This window comes from Cervus elaphus, chromosome 13, assembly GCF_910594005.1.
Source record: "Cervus elaphus chromosome 13, mCerEla1.1, whole genome shotgun sequence".
In the NCBI taxonomy this organism is placed as follows: domain Eukaryota; kingdom Metazoa; phylum Chordata; class Mammalia; order Artiodactyla; family Cervidae; genus Cervus; species Cervus elaphus.
In genome coordinates, this window is record NC_057827.1 from 27,612,501 (window position 1) to 27,627,817 (window position 15,317).

Below are 15,317 nucleotides of genomic sequence, written 5' to 3' on the forward strand. Positions count from 1 at the left end.
CCATGTTGTAGCAGGTATCAGAATTTCATTCCTTTTTTATGGTGCAATGATATATGTATATACCACATTTTGTTTATCCATTCATCTGTTGATGGACATTTCGATTACTTCCTTTCTTCTTTATGAGATAGTAACTAATTTTTAGTAATTAATTGCTATGGGATTCTGGGGCCTTGTAGTTGATGTCTCATTTGTTTTTTATCTATTTATTTATATAGTAAGATGACTTTGCTTTTTAAAAAATGATATAATACAGATAATAATGTGGTATCAATTTTGTATGGGGACTAGACTTATTGTGATGATCCTTTCATAACGGATACAAACACTGAATTTCTATGTTGCACACCTGAAATGGATATGCCAATTATAGTTTAATAAAAACTTTAACATTAAAAATGGCATATACCCATGACCAAGAATTGAAGAACTAGAAAAACATAAAAGGAAAGGTCTTTTTAAAAAACACCCAAGCTGCTATACATAAAATAACATTGATATGTGATAATCATTGTGTGTATAAAAATGATAGCTGATAATCATAATTACATGTGTACATGTAATTTTAATTTAATGATTTACTATAATTTTATTAGGCATATTAGGAAAAAATGAAATAAGATGAAAAGAGTTCAAGTAACTAATTCCCAAAAGAACTCTCTGCAGTTAAGGAAGATGAAAGAAACCAACAAGAGATTCAGGTGGTTATTGGGTTGGCCCAAATGAACTTTCTGATCAGCCTGATATTGTTACTGATATATTCTGACACCTGAGAATATCTATTGACTCGCTGCTAAGAAGAGGGACAGGCACATTCACATTTCCTCTCACCCATTTCTTCTCTCCAAACATTCCATTTGTTTTTGTTAAACTATTTAGCTAATGTCAAGATTTTCTGATATTTATGTTCTGTTCTGAGATGCCAATGCTGGCTGATTAGTCTTAATTCTGCCCTTAAATGAATTTATGATTCATTGTCTGTCTTTTTTCACCAGTATCTGTGTCTTTCTGGATTTTTTACTGTGAGTCATCTTGGTGTGTCTTCTTGGCCTTGAAAGTCTTGATCCCATACCATAAGACAAGACTTATGCATGGATGATCTGACTGCCTCTCTGTTGCCTTCCCACATGGAGAAAAAACAAAATGCAAAGGAAAATACTTGGGTCATAGTTCCTTTTTTAAAAAAATTATTTATTTAATCTTTTGGCCACACAGCATGCAGGGACCTTAGTTCCCTAACCAAGGATCAAACCAGTGTCTCCTGCATTGGAAGCACAGAGTCTTAATTGTTGGATGGCCAGGGAAGTCCCTTTCCTTCCCTTTTGAACTGTGGAACGTTTCACTGTCTGCTGGCATCTAATGCTACCGTGAAGATGTGTGAGGCCAGGCAGGAGATTTTTGTTGTTTGTTTGACTTTTACGCTCAGAGGCCTTTTGCTCTTGTTTTTTTAACCCATGAAGTTCAGCACCTTATTTGCTGGCTGTGTTTTACTGGGTCATATTTTCTTGGCACGTAGTATGCCACTCTGACCTGAAGGTTAAAGCTTTTATTAGAGGAAGTTAATTCTCCTTATTATCTCTGAATATTTTTTGTTCCACTTGTTCTTCTCACAAATACCCATTACACTCATGTTTAATCCTTATTATCTCTGAATACTTTTTGTTCCACTTGTTTTGTTCTTCTCACAAATACCCATTACACTCATGTTTAATCTCCTCTGCCTTCCACATCCATCACTGCCTCTAAAAACCAATTTTACATCTTAACTCTTTTCCATATCATTTTATATGAGTCATTCCACCTTATATACCATAGCTTTCTGTTTTCAGTTGTTTTATTTTTTGTTGCTTGTAAAATAACTTTTATGTCTGCTATATAAAATTTTTCTTTTCAGTTTTTTCCCCTATTCCAAATTGTCTTCTCATCTCCTTCTGTTGACTTATAACCTCTTTATGAACTCTAAACCTCATTTTAGAGCCACTCCTCCCTCCACTCCATCCACCCACTCCTACCCCCTCCACCCCCCTGCCCTGGGCCAAGATATCATGACTATAATTTCCTTGGGAGTACAGAGACTATTTTTTGACACTTTTCTCTGGCTAGTATCATTGTGATGCTGTTGTTCATGTGACTCTTGCCCCCTGTTCCTTTCCCCATGGCCTGACTTCTTTCTGATCCTTCACTTTCCCCCATTTCAGTTCTGACGCTTAGTTTTTATGCTGCAGCTTTAAATGTAGCTGGCTGTTTGTGAATAATACGGGTTGGGGGATGAGCTAGGGTGTTTCCATCAGTTTCTTGTCTTCCACAGTCTGTCATCAAATTTTTATTTCCTCCGCCCACATCTCTCTTCAAACTTTGGCATTTGAAGGGCTAGGGTGACTCAGGGAACAGTCTCTTAAGTAACTGCAATCACCCAGCAAGCATCCTTCATGCCACTCCATCTCTGCAGCCTTCCTGGTCTACAGGGCCTCCACACGTGGTCTCTCCTGCAGCTCCATCTGCCTGACGGCTCTGGAGGGACATTCACGGTATTTTCAGGGGCGGCACATGGTCCCCCTTCTAGTGTCTATAATCAAGATCCGCTGAAGCAGGCCTTTTAGGACTCTCACATTTACTCCTCGGGAAATCTACCTCCTGCTCGTGCCTGAAGAAATATTTGTCAGCCCTCAGCCTTCTCTTTTTCATTTTGGTTCAGATTTTATGGTCTTTGGCAAGTGTGTTTCATAATTTATAGTTTGGGCTTGTGGCTGTTTCATTGTTCATTGAAGACAGAGTGTTCTCTCTCTTTCATTATCTTTGTGGGGTTTTTTGTTGGGTTTCAAAGAAGGAGAATGGAATTTTTAAAATTCTTTTATTGTTCTCTTCAACAGAAAGCCCTAATTATTAGTATTTTTTCAGTGCCAAGGGAAGCTTTTTGTAAGCTTTTGAACAAAATAAAAATTACCATTTAGCAACTTATGATGTACATTAAATCCGCTACATAGGAAAGGGTTTGGTTCCAAGAGCACATTCGTAAGTCCAATTTGTTCCTAGGTCCAACAAGGTTACCCTAGGTACCCAACTAACACAATCAGCTATATAATACTGTCTGTAATAGCAATAGGTTTATAATACTTTTCACACAAATAATAGATTTTAAAAAAATAAAGAAAACATTTTTAATCTTACAGTACAGTACCTTGAAAAAGTTCAGTAGTACCACCTACATCACTGCTGCTTTTTACACTTGCTTCCAAACATCCTGGGCTTGAAATAAAGACACTGCACAACTGTATTCTACACAGGACTCTACAGGACTCTACACACAAGCACAGCCAGTCGTAGAGGAGGCATGCATGCGACAATGTACATCAGACCCGTGCAGCAACTTACATGATTGGACATGCAAAAACACATTCTCATCTTTTAAAGTTTGCAACTTGAAGGTCTGTATGTAGGGGATTTACTGTACTTTTTTTAAACAAGTCAAATCATCATCTAGGAGTTTTCCATATAACATAAAAACTGTAGTTAAATAATTGCCAATCACCATTCACAAGCCATTTCTAATGATCAACATTTGACTTTTTATCCCACTATGAATGGGAGGATCATTTGCAAACCCCTTTTCTGGATGGAGATCTTACATGACCTTGTGTCTGCTAAGTTCAAGGTTAGCGTGTCATTTGCACATGTCCACGGCTGAGAGAGTGGAGATGACAGAATCAGTGCCATTAATTATAAGTTACAAAACAGCAACTTTATGCCAAAGCTTTGTGATTATTCAAAAGAAATATGGTAGATTCCTCTGGAAGAGCACATGTAACTTTGTAATTATTTGTCTGTGACCTTCAAATTGGAAGGTCTGTTGGGCAGGATATAAAATCCTTGGCTCACATTTTCTTTTATTAAATATATTACTCCACTGTTTTCTACTGTGATGTGGCATTGTTGAGAAGTCTGATGCTAACCTGATTTTCTTTCCCTGATAAGTGACTTTGTCCTTTTGCTGAGATACACTTACACATTATTCTTTACCTTTAAAGTCCAGTGGTTTTAGTAGAGTATGTCTTGATATGGACCATTCTGGGTTGATTTTTCCATGCATGCGGTATGCTCTTTCAATATAGTGATTTGAATTTTCTGTTTATAGTTTTGTTCTGTTGTTTTGGTTTTCTTTTCTCAGGACTCTAATAATAGATACATGATTTTCTTTCTCTGTTTTTTACAGCCATCATTTTTGCTTAAACCCTTTTTATTTTTCTTCAGTTATTTTCAATTCTCTCCTTTCTTTTTTTTCTCTTATTACACTTTCTGCATCTGGTCATTCTTGTGTTCCTTCTCGTTTAGTCTACATTTCTGATTTTTTCCCCCTTAGTTTTCTAATTCTTTCCTGAACCCTGTCAGCTAATTTTTCATATCCCCCCATTATTTATTCACCTCATTTCAGAATTTTTCTATTTTTGATTTGTTTCTATAGATGTCTTAGTTTCTTTTAGCTGATTTTATAATAGTAAGTTATATTTTCATCCACCTCAAGGTCAAATTTTCATTATGTTGCTACATTATTGATATTTTTTCTTGGGGTATCCTTCTATGGGATTTGCTGTTGGTTTTGTTTAAATGAAACAGATTTTTCTCTGTACTTTTGAAATAGTGTAAGGGGGTGTTCAAGGGACTTATTTCACTATAAAGGACTCCCTCCTCTGGTGCTGAAATGAAGTATTCAAGGGTTTGGCCACAGTTTTGAAACTGACTCTTCTGGACTCTTCTACTCCCAAGGAGCTGAAGGAACTGAACATCTTTCCTTTATCCCTTTGTTCCTTTTCAGCTCAGCTTAACCTTCTGGCAGGTTTTGTTGCACATTTCTACAGTCTTAGGGATGTGAGTTCCTCCAGTGCTCTCCAATCTTCTTAAGGCCCTGAATGAGTCTGCATGATTTTTCTTGCTCTAAACCACAAACAGGAACCTTGAGTCTTCTCTCAGTTTCACTGATTATCTCAGACCGACATGCTAAAGGTTCTACTATTCTGGAATAGGACTACTTTATTGTGGGGATATTTCTATGTTCCATGGCTCTTATCCTTGTTTCTTTTCTATTAAAAAAAAAACCTCTAACTTCTACACTTGCTATTACATACAGTTTGCCCCCCCCCGCCCTTATATCACTTCCACTAAAGTTACTATCTGTTATCTTTTCCTTTCTTTTGGCAATCCCAATTGCCTTGTTGTCTCTTTTGTTTTTTTTTTTAATGAGAGATTTTGGAATATTAAACAACTATGCTACTATCATGATTTTGCTTCACTGGAAGCCTCCTAAGCATTTTTAAAGGAACTGCTATTAACAATACACTCTTTGATATCAAGGTATTCATTTTTCCATGTTCAGTTACCACTTAAATGCTGATGATTCCCAAAACTATAACTTTACTGTAGATCTTGCGTGAGCTACAATTCTTTATTGATACCTTTATAGACCTTCAAACCACACCCGTTTCAAAAATCAACTCATTTTCTGTCCCTTTCAAGTCACCTTCCAAGCATGTATTTCCTTCTCTAATTGTTAATATCATCTTTGTCCATTAATTACCCAAGATAGAAATCTAGGACACTTTTTTTTTTTTTTTGCTCATTTTTATCAATTCAGTTACCGAATTTGCCAGTCAGTTCTGCTAAATCTCACTCAAAACTACCCATGATTATTGATTCCAACTGCTCATTATCTCTCATTCTTTTTATTTCCATTTTCATCAGACAAGGTCCCTCAAACTCTAGGCTCCTTCTTCTTCCAACACATTGTTCAGAACTGTTGTCTAAAAACTCTGCCTTTTATTTCTCTATTCAGACACCTCCTACAATACCTTCAGTGACTGTCGGGAATAAACCCAAAGTCCTTCACAATCTGGCTGCCCTCTCCTTCACCTCTCACCTTCCTCCATTTCTTTATCGCAGCCTCTCTTAAGCCACGTAAGATTGATGAGCTCACAGCCTGTACCTGTGTGTATACTCCTGTCTCTGCTTAGGACACCCTGCTGTCTCATTTCCACACATCTGGCACTCATCATTTAACAACCAACTCTTAATCTACATCTTCTACAACACTTTCCTGGGACTCAGGGAGACTTAGATTTTCACATAGTTCTGTAGATGGGATATCTTTATTCGTCTTACATATTTTTTTCATCTATCTGCCTTTGAAGCCTTGGTTGTCCCAGATTCCTGGTACCTGGGGCAATCAATTATGAAAGTGAAAGTGAAAGTCGCTCAGTCGTGTCTGACTCTTTGTGACCCCATGGGCTATATACGTCCATGGAATTCTCCAGGCCAGATTACTGGAGTGGGTAGCCATTCCCTTCTCCAGGGGATCTTCTCAACCCAGGGATCAAACCCAGGTCTCCCACACTGTAGGCAGATTCTTTACCAGCTGAGCCACAGGGAAGCCCAAGAATACTGGAGTGGGTAGCCTATCCCTTCTCCAGTGGGTCTTTCTGACCCAGGAATCAAACCGGTGTCTCCTGCATTGCAGGCGGATTCTTTACCAACTGACCTATCAGGGAAGCCCGCAATCAATCATAGCAGTGCTCAGTAAATGACTGTGAGGATGCAGGGCTGTGGCAACAGGCATATTCAAGTCAGAAGAAGCTTCTATAAGTTTCTTTATTTAAGTCTACAAATAAGGGCATTTCCATCCTACATACCTGCTTTATCAGTAAGCTGAAACTGTCTTATTGATAAGATAGTATACGTGTGTGTGTATGTGTTTCTGGAAAATACTTTCATGCAATTGTGTGATAGTACATATTTTCCAACAGGGTTCATGGAGAAAAGGGCCCTGATTATAACATTTGCCAATTTCTGTGGTGTAAATACTCCCATCATGGCTAATGTCAAGCTGTTATTGGAATATCACTGACTACACAGTAGGACGGGATCACAATTGGTTCTCAAAAGCCAGTACGAACTGCCTCTAACACATGTTGGAATACTCCCTTCATAGGTCATAAATAAAACATCTACTGAAAACTGGAAAGCCATGTTTGGAAATTCATGTGTGCTGGGCATATCTTGAGCTATACTTTGTAAAATGTCTCATGTATAGAGACCATATCCTTTATATTTAGCATATGGACAGATTTCAAGAATTGAAAGGGTTGGCAGGTATAGGTAGTTGAACACAGGAGGTGAACTCAGAGATGATCACAGGTGTTGGAAAGACAGTGCTACATGGACAGAGACAGGAAGTAGGTGGGGAAGCTGGATGGGATGAGGGTGTCCCTTTGCTTGAGGATCTATCCTACTTGAAGAGCTAAGGATGAGGTATTGAAGAGAAAATCAGAAACTGTGTCCAGAAACAGAAAATCACCTATAGAAGTCAGAGAAGTCACACCACAGAATCATCTCTGGAAGGTAAATGTAGTGATAAAAATCAAAGGGTCAAACACTGAGCTTTTTGAAGATTTGGAAGAAAACAAACTAATACAAAACACACAGTCAGGTAAACAGGAAAAATAAAAAACACCAAAGAATATCCTGAAGGAGAATGATGAAAGTGGATGAAATGGCCAAGTGCTCCCTCGAAGCACAGAGAACAAAGAATGAGGAAAGGCTACTGGATTTCAGGCCGCGCGAGGGGCCACAAGACAACTTTAGGAATGACTGCCCCATAGAAGAGTCAATGCTTCTTTCTTGTAGCTACAAAAGCAGCATAAGAGTTGAGGCTCATTTCCACATAAAACTTGGTTCAGATCTAAGGAAATCAGGGAAAAGGAATGATACAGTGAATGAACAAAGCCCAAACATGCCATGAACAGAGTGAGTGAATTACAGCTGCAGCCTGAGAGGCCTGGCATGGTGAGAAATGGAAATTCTGGCGTAGCTTTTTGGTCTTTCTGGGACCAGGGGTAGTGGCCAGTTCCCATGGGGAAGGGACACATCCAGAACCATGAAATGGATGGCTGCCCTGGAATGAGCCATCCCATAGCAGAGGGACGAGGCTGGCAGAACGCTTTAGGGAGGGCGGCAATTTGGCATCAGGATCTCTGCCGAAACAAGGCAGCTCAGAAATGAGAGAAAATATTAAATATCAACAGAAAAGCTGAACCGTGCAGGAGAATACAAACTGCAAGGCAACACATGTGCCCGACTGGACCCAAGTCTGAACACCAGCTCTGCCCAGCTGTGACATGGGCATACCTGCTCCTCCTCCAGATGCACGTTTCCTGGAGACGTGGCCTTGGCTGGGTGCAGGCAGATGTCTAGATTGGGCTTGGGCTAACCTCTTGAAGTGTGCACAAGCTTGCTCTTGCCTCCACGATGGCCGCCTAGGAAACTCATCTGCCTCTGGCCCAAACCAGCTCACGTGGATAACCTCCTTTGTCTCCTTTTCTTCCTCCCAACAAAACCCCTCCCAGTGAATGATTTTTCCTGTCCTGTTAGCTAGCCTGAGTTTTTCTACAGATCACGACTCCAACACACTTTAACATGCCTCCTGTCTTTGCGAAGACACTTGAGGAAGAATGTTTACCTGCTCAGAGGTTTGCAGGGCCCAAGGACCTGTCAGCGATCTCGTGGCCACTGACTGCAAGGACACAATCAGCCAGATGAGAGCACCATATGGGGGCTCAGGAAGTAGCCTCCCATTAAAATGCTAAAAAAAAGCTGGGTCATTATGAGTTAGAGCTGAGAAATGCTGTATGATTTTAGAGACTAGAAGACTTCAAAGAGGAGGGAAGCTCAGAGCTGGGCCTGGGAGTTGGAGGGTATCAACAAGAGCAAAGACACAAGGCAAGCTTGAGTCAACACAGTGATGGATGTTCATTTAGTGAAAGATAACCAGCAACTGCAAATTCCATCATTCACAGAGAGAAGGAACAGTAGAGGAAAGTGAGGGTATCGCCCCCTGTCTCTCCTTTCTAAAAGGCCAGTGGGAAGAGTTTGTTCCAGTAAACGAGATGGAACTGTGAAGGCCTCTGCTTTCTTGGAGAAAAGAAGAGATGAGGAGGGCACATCCAGATTCAGGGGCCTGGTTTCCATGCCACCACTGCTCATACCTCATCTTTCCCTTTTCCTGCCTCTTCCTTGTGGGTTAGGGCAGCATGTGCCCAAAGACATTAGTGCCCAGGACAATCCCTGCTGTGCACACACTGAAGGGTTGAGCAACTCTCCCAAGGAGAAGGGGGCAGGTGAGGAAACGCTTCCCAAAGGGTACTGTGCCTGACAGTACCCAGGGAGTCTCATTCAAATGCATATTCTGATTCCTTAGGTCTGGGTGGGACTTGAGATCTCTTACAAGATCCCAGCTTCCAAAGAGATCCCTGTGAGGTTGGGGTTGACATATACACACTATTATGTATGAAACAGACAACTAACGAGAACTTACTGCATAGCATAGGGAACTCTATTAGTGCTCCGTGGTGATCTACATGGGAAGGAAAACAAAAAAAAACAGAGGGGATATGTGTGCACGTATGGCTGATTCACACTGTGGTAGAGCAGAAACCAACACAACATTGTAAAGCAACTATACTCCAATAAAACTTTTAAAAAGAATAAGCAAGACTGGAAGAGCTGGAATAAGAAGAAAGGGGGCTGGGATGTGAGTCCCATTCGTTCAAGGAAAGCCCCGCAAGGAATCGAAAGTTGATTTTTCAGGCAACAAGACCTTTAGGAGTTGACCTGATAGACGGACTGGTGGGAATACTATGAGGTGTTAAGATAGTTTGGAGAGGGGGAAGATGGTACAGAGGCAGGAAATCAGGTGGGCAGTGTAATACATAAAAGAGAACCCTTGCAATAAGGTCAAAAGGCAAGGATTCTATTCCTATTTCACAGCCTATTTTAGCTATTTGGGTTTAATTTTCCCCTCTTGAAAAATGGGTATTGCTACTAGACTATATTAAGTCCTAAATATGCACTAAAATGTTAGTTTGGAATTCTGCTTATTGCAATTAATGTGAGCTTGAGAGGATAAAGAGTAAATTCAGCAGTGGTATCAATGGAATTCAGAGGAAGTAAAGGTATGAAACATTTTCAGAAAGTTGAAATGACAGGGTTTAATAAATAATTCTATATAAGGAGACATAAGGCAGAGAAGAATGAAACTGATTTTGAGTTAATCCTGGGATACAATGACTTTGGTTCTCTCAAAAGACAGAAGTCATGGGATTTGGTGTAGGAGAAATATGATGAGTACAGATTAAGAAATATTGAGTAAACACTGAAAATGAATCATTATGGGTGGGTCTGGAGCAGGGCACTCACACAACCCAGAGAGTAAATGTGTTCTGAAATTCTGCACCCTGGACATTCCACTCACATCAAAGGAGCCCCAGCTCTCATCTGAGAGAGGACATTCTAAAAGGCTGAAAGGGAGGAGGAGCAGAAAAGAAGGGGCTGTAAAGTTGGGATGGCCCTTACCTTGGACCAGTCTCCCACAGTCCAATGTGGAGGACAGTCTGTCCTGGCACAGGACTTACGGGATGAGGCCTTGGGTCCTTGACACAGTTCCTCGGAGAGATTCAAGAAGCTGCCATCCGTTAAGAGCTGCCGACAGGTGACCCTGCGATTCTGCGTTCCCCCTCCGCAGGTCCTGGAACACTGGGAGGACACAAGGAAGTGAGTCCACGGGCTCAGCCCTCTTTGGTTTAGTGAAACACAGGGCTCTTACAATCATAAGCCTGGCTGCCATACCTGCTGCCACTCTTCAATATGCCAGCTAGGAGGGCAGTCAAACTGGTTGCATGCTTGTAAGGCATGGGGCTTCTCATCTCTGCATTCCTCAGGTGGGGAGGGGGACTCCCCAGGGTGCAGGCAGTATACTTCTCGAGTCTGGATGCCAACACCACAGGTAGCTGAGCAGGGTCCCCAAGAGCCCATGTGCCACCTGTACCAAAACAACAAGTGGGCAAAATTCACTGTCCAGTGGACTCAGTGGGACACCCAGAGCATGGACAACTACACGCTCCTCTCTGGACTTCCAGCCTCCACCCTCCATATGCACAGCATGAATAAATGCAATTAAAGTGCAGAAATACAATGTTAAAAGGCAAGACATGTCAGAAAAATGCTTAAAGATTTCACCTGTCTAGGAAAGTCTGGAGTGAAAGAGAAGCAGATTTCTCTCCATCCTAGCCTACCACCATATATCATTAATAAAATCTTGGTTTTGTTTTGAATAGAGCCCCAAGGCAAGGATGATTTATATAAGGTGTCAAAAGAAATTTTAAATGCTTAAAAGCACACTTCAGGAAATTTTTAGGGCACCTGGATTCATTATTTGGAATATCCCTAAGAAAATTCTTTTATGTTAGGATTGGATTTACAGCACATATATATACATAATGTGATTCCTTTCCAATAAGATCTCGGAAAAATCAGGTTTTCTCATGAAACATCTGCAAAAATGAAAAACCAGGGCAGTTGCTTTGGGTACATATTTTCAAGTTGCCTTCAAAAATGATTCTCTCAATTCACGCTTTCGCCAGAAGTAGAGAGAGCCTGACTTCTATAGCCATACCACCACTGGACCGTACCATTTGAAAAAGGCTCTGCCCATCGGATGGGTGAAAAATTGTATACAATGATTATTTTAAAACTTGTAGATATTTAATTATTAGTAATCATGAATCTTACCCCAGCTGTAAAATATTTTTCTAAGCTCCTGGCTTATCAAAAAGACAAACTTTAACAAGAATATAGAGAATTTAACAATATATTTGAAAATTTTGATGAAATAGATATGCTATTAGGCAACTACAAAAAGTTCTTTTGAAGAAAAGGACTAGATTGTGCTAATTTTGTGATAAAGTTCCTACAAGTTTCTAAGAAACAAATGAATTCTTATGTTACTTAAAATATTCCAAGGTAAAAAGGAAGATTAAAATGTAAAGAAAACATTTGATTACAATCTATGATTATATATTTTTAATTTTAAAAAGAGAGAAACAGAAATCCTAAGTAACAAGCATATTAATCGAAGGATTAAAATAATACACAGTATGAACATTCATTTGGAAGGTCTGATGTTGAAGCTGAGGCTACAATACTTTGATCACTTGATGCAAAGAGTCTACTCATTGGAAAAGACCCTGATGCTGGGAAAGATTGAAGGCAAAGAAGAAGAGGGTGACAGAGGATGAAATGGTTAGATAGCATCACCGACTCAATGGACATGAGTTTGAGCAAACTCCGGGAGATAGTGAAGGACAAGGGAGCCTGGTGTGCTGCAGTCTATGGGATCGCTAAGAGTCAGACACGACTTAGTGACTGAACAACAACAGCAACATACACTGTGAACTGAACATCTGTATCCTTCTCCAAACTCCAAAGATCCCAAGAATACTTATATTACTTTCCAAATTGTTCTTATCTTTTAATTTCTTCATATATATTTAATTTCTTTCTATATATTTAATTTCTTAATGAATTCATCTTTCATTTGGCGAATCTGTGAACTATCTTCATTAGCATTAGATTTTTTTCATATGCTTTGGAATGTCATTTTGCAGGCTCAACTGGAAGGGGTTTTCTCTCCCTCCACTACCTTTAAACCTTTTCTCTGTCTCTCAACCCTTTCCGTCTACAGTTTGGTTTGCTGCCACCGAGCCCTCTGGGGTCCAGGCTAGAACCAGGTCCGTGTGGCCCATGTGGCACAGAAGCACTACGAAGACACTGATGACCCGACCACTGAGCCAACAGGTAAGCCAGGGCTGGGTCTGCTCCCAGGGCTCTACTGCATCTGTCCTTCACCTTCACAGGTGAGTAGCTTCGGGTAAACAAAGGCTTCTGGTTGTGGTCAGCAGCAGCTTTTTGTCACAAAGAAGTAAGGAATATGGGTCCTTTTCCATGAATTAAAAGAAAGATGCTCAGTCTCGGTTACCCAGAGGATACGAACTCTCACTGACCCCAAATGCTGTGGGGCTAAAGCCCAGAAGAACTATAGGTCCAATTCCACTCACCACTTCCCTCTTCTGTTCCTTTCCCAGCCTATGTAGTTATTTCCACCATTTCCTGGGTGTGATGTTTCCCTTTTTTATACTGTAGCTATCACTGATCTGTATTTGGAGCAGAATGTGAAATTAAAACATGATCTGAATTGGAAGTATATTCATTAAGCTATTAATTAGGCTACTAATATATAAAGTTCCAATAGCTTTAGGGGTGAGGAAAATCACCAATAGTAGATACTCTGACGACAATCAGACCACACAGCTAAATAATTAGAAGGCTTTTGTTGCAATATTAAAACAACTCAGCCTAACTATGTAATTTATTAGGAGCAACTTTGGGATGGTCAGTCTTTCAAGAAAGTATATAACTACTAAAATTGATCAGTGACATAAGGGACTGGAAGGGGAACCATTCTTATTCAAGAAACAGGTAACAATTTCTTATTAAGAGACAATGAACACAGCATTTTTTGTTTTAATTCAAGACCTGGGTAACAAGTTGGTACAGAAACACTTTACTCTTGCCTTTTGTCTCCCCACCTCCCTGTCTAGCCATGTTGAGTCCTGTCACAGAAGAAGGCTCTTCTTGGACTAGTGGAACCATTATGTAACCCTGCCCGTTTCTCTCTCCTGGAAAAAGCAAACTCCATAAATAGCAGACACTCAGCAGTTAAAGGACAGACCAAAGGGAGTAACCCCAGAAGAGCAAATAAACATACAACGCCCCACCTTGGAGAGTTAAGGCTAATACATCAAACACATTTGCCTCTGGGTAAATAAAGATCTACTGACTGTCCAACCCAATCTCACTGGTAAGTTTCACCCTGGGGTGATATTTTACTGCTATTGCCCTTGGAGTCAGTAAATATTTGTATGGAAAGTATTGTGCAACACCCTGTTCCTGTTATTCCTACACCACTGGTTTCTAGAACCTAAAACATTTTTGTAAACTTACCTTTATTTTGGCATCAACCCTTTGTCTCTGCTGGTTTTTTTCCAAAATAACTCTCAACCTTCAAAACCTTTATTAAACTTGCAACTTTGAAATGAGGAATAGTATTTCTCTTCACATAAAAACAGACCCTTAATTTTGCAAAGTGGCCAAGATATATTGTGTGCTGTATTATTCCCAGCTTGAGAGCTCTGTGGGCAAGACTGCTGAGGCAGATTATGTGCAAGATCCCTGGCCAAGGCTGAGTGATGAGGAACCTGCTCATGGGTCGGTGCATGGATAAACCAGCACGCTCCCTTCAGGAACATAAAGGGACAGTTTCTAGATCTGTAGTCAGATCTTGCCCCAATTTGGTGAGCAAAAGAAGGATGGCACTGCAAACCAAGCTCAGCCCTGCCTTGGCCTCCTCGGCAGGTCAAGCAGAGGCTGTTATTCTTATAACTAAAACAAACCCTGAGCATTTCAAAGGACTCATGAGTAGACATGAAGATAATTGCAAAAATACTCGACACAGCCCTGCAGATGTGAGTGAAAAATGCAACCTGAAGCATGACTCAACAATGAAAGACTAGAGCTGAAAAGGACCTTGGTGATGATAAAGCCTAACACCTTTGATCAACATTCAGATGAAGAAACTGGGCCCTAAGAGCCAAGGGACATGTCTGAAGTGTCCTGATGGAGGCAGAACTGGCCTCTACTCCATGCTCCAGATCCATTCCCACTTCTTTCTGCACTGTTAAGACACATCCCTACCATGTGTCCAAGGTTAGGATCCCATTTCACACTGTTGACTTCATATACCAGGGAGCAGAGAGCCGCTGATCACTTTTACGGGAGAGTATTAGCTTATTTCATGGATAAGGGCTCCAGGCAGAGGGCCAAGGTCCAGAAGGCATGAATGAGCAGGAGCATGGGTCAAAGTGAATAATTCAGTTTGGCTGCTAGGCAAGTTCAAGTTCCTTTGGGTGTGTGTGAGTGAGTGTGTATGTGTGTGTGTGTGTGTGTGTGTGTGTGTGTGTGTGCATGCACACATGCGCTGTGATAAGGTGAGAGAAGTCATGACAGGAAACGTGGTTCAAGAACCTAAAACCATGGTCACCAAGGACTTTATCTGCTCTCATGGGTTGAACTGCTTTCTTCAAAACGAAGCTGAAGTCCTAACCATGAGAACTCATAAATGTGAACTTATTTGGAAATAGCATCTTTGCAGATGATAGAGTTAGGCTGAGGTCATCAGATGTTGGGCTCTAACTCAATAGGAGCAGTGACCTTATAAAAGGGGAAATTTCAATGCAGAGACCTACAGAAGGAAGATGCTATGAAAACACAGGGGGGATTTCCCTGGTGGTCCAGGAGTGTGGCTAAGACTCCACACTCCCAATGCAGAGGGCCCGGGTTCCATCCCTGGTCAAGGAACTCGATCCCACATGCCACAACTA

At 40.7% G+C, this 15,317-nt stretch overlaps 1 protein-coding gene across 5 annotated transcripts in view; it reads right to left on the reverse strand.

Moving 5' to 3' along the window:
• The window catches only part of ADAMTSL3 (ADAMTS like 3), a 363,119-nt gene that overhangs the window by 86,511 nt on the left and 261,291 nt on the right, over positions 1-15,317 (reverse strand). For all 5 annotated transcript variants that reach the window (XR_006344423.1, XM_043921943.1, XM_043921940.1 and 2 more), the window contains exons 18-19: positions 10,669-10,861; positions 10,396-10,575 (exon numbers count right to left, since the gene is read on the reverse strand). Coding sequence is in view for 4 of the 5 variants with exons in the window: in XM_043921943.1 (XP_043777878.1) it covers positions 10,396-10,575; positions 10,669-10,861 (373 nt within the window). In the remaining variant the exon portion in view is untranslated. The remainder of the gene's footprint in view (positions 1-10,395; positions 10,576-10,668; positions 10,862-15,317) is intronic.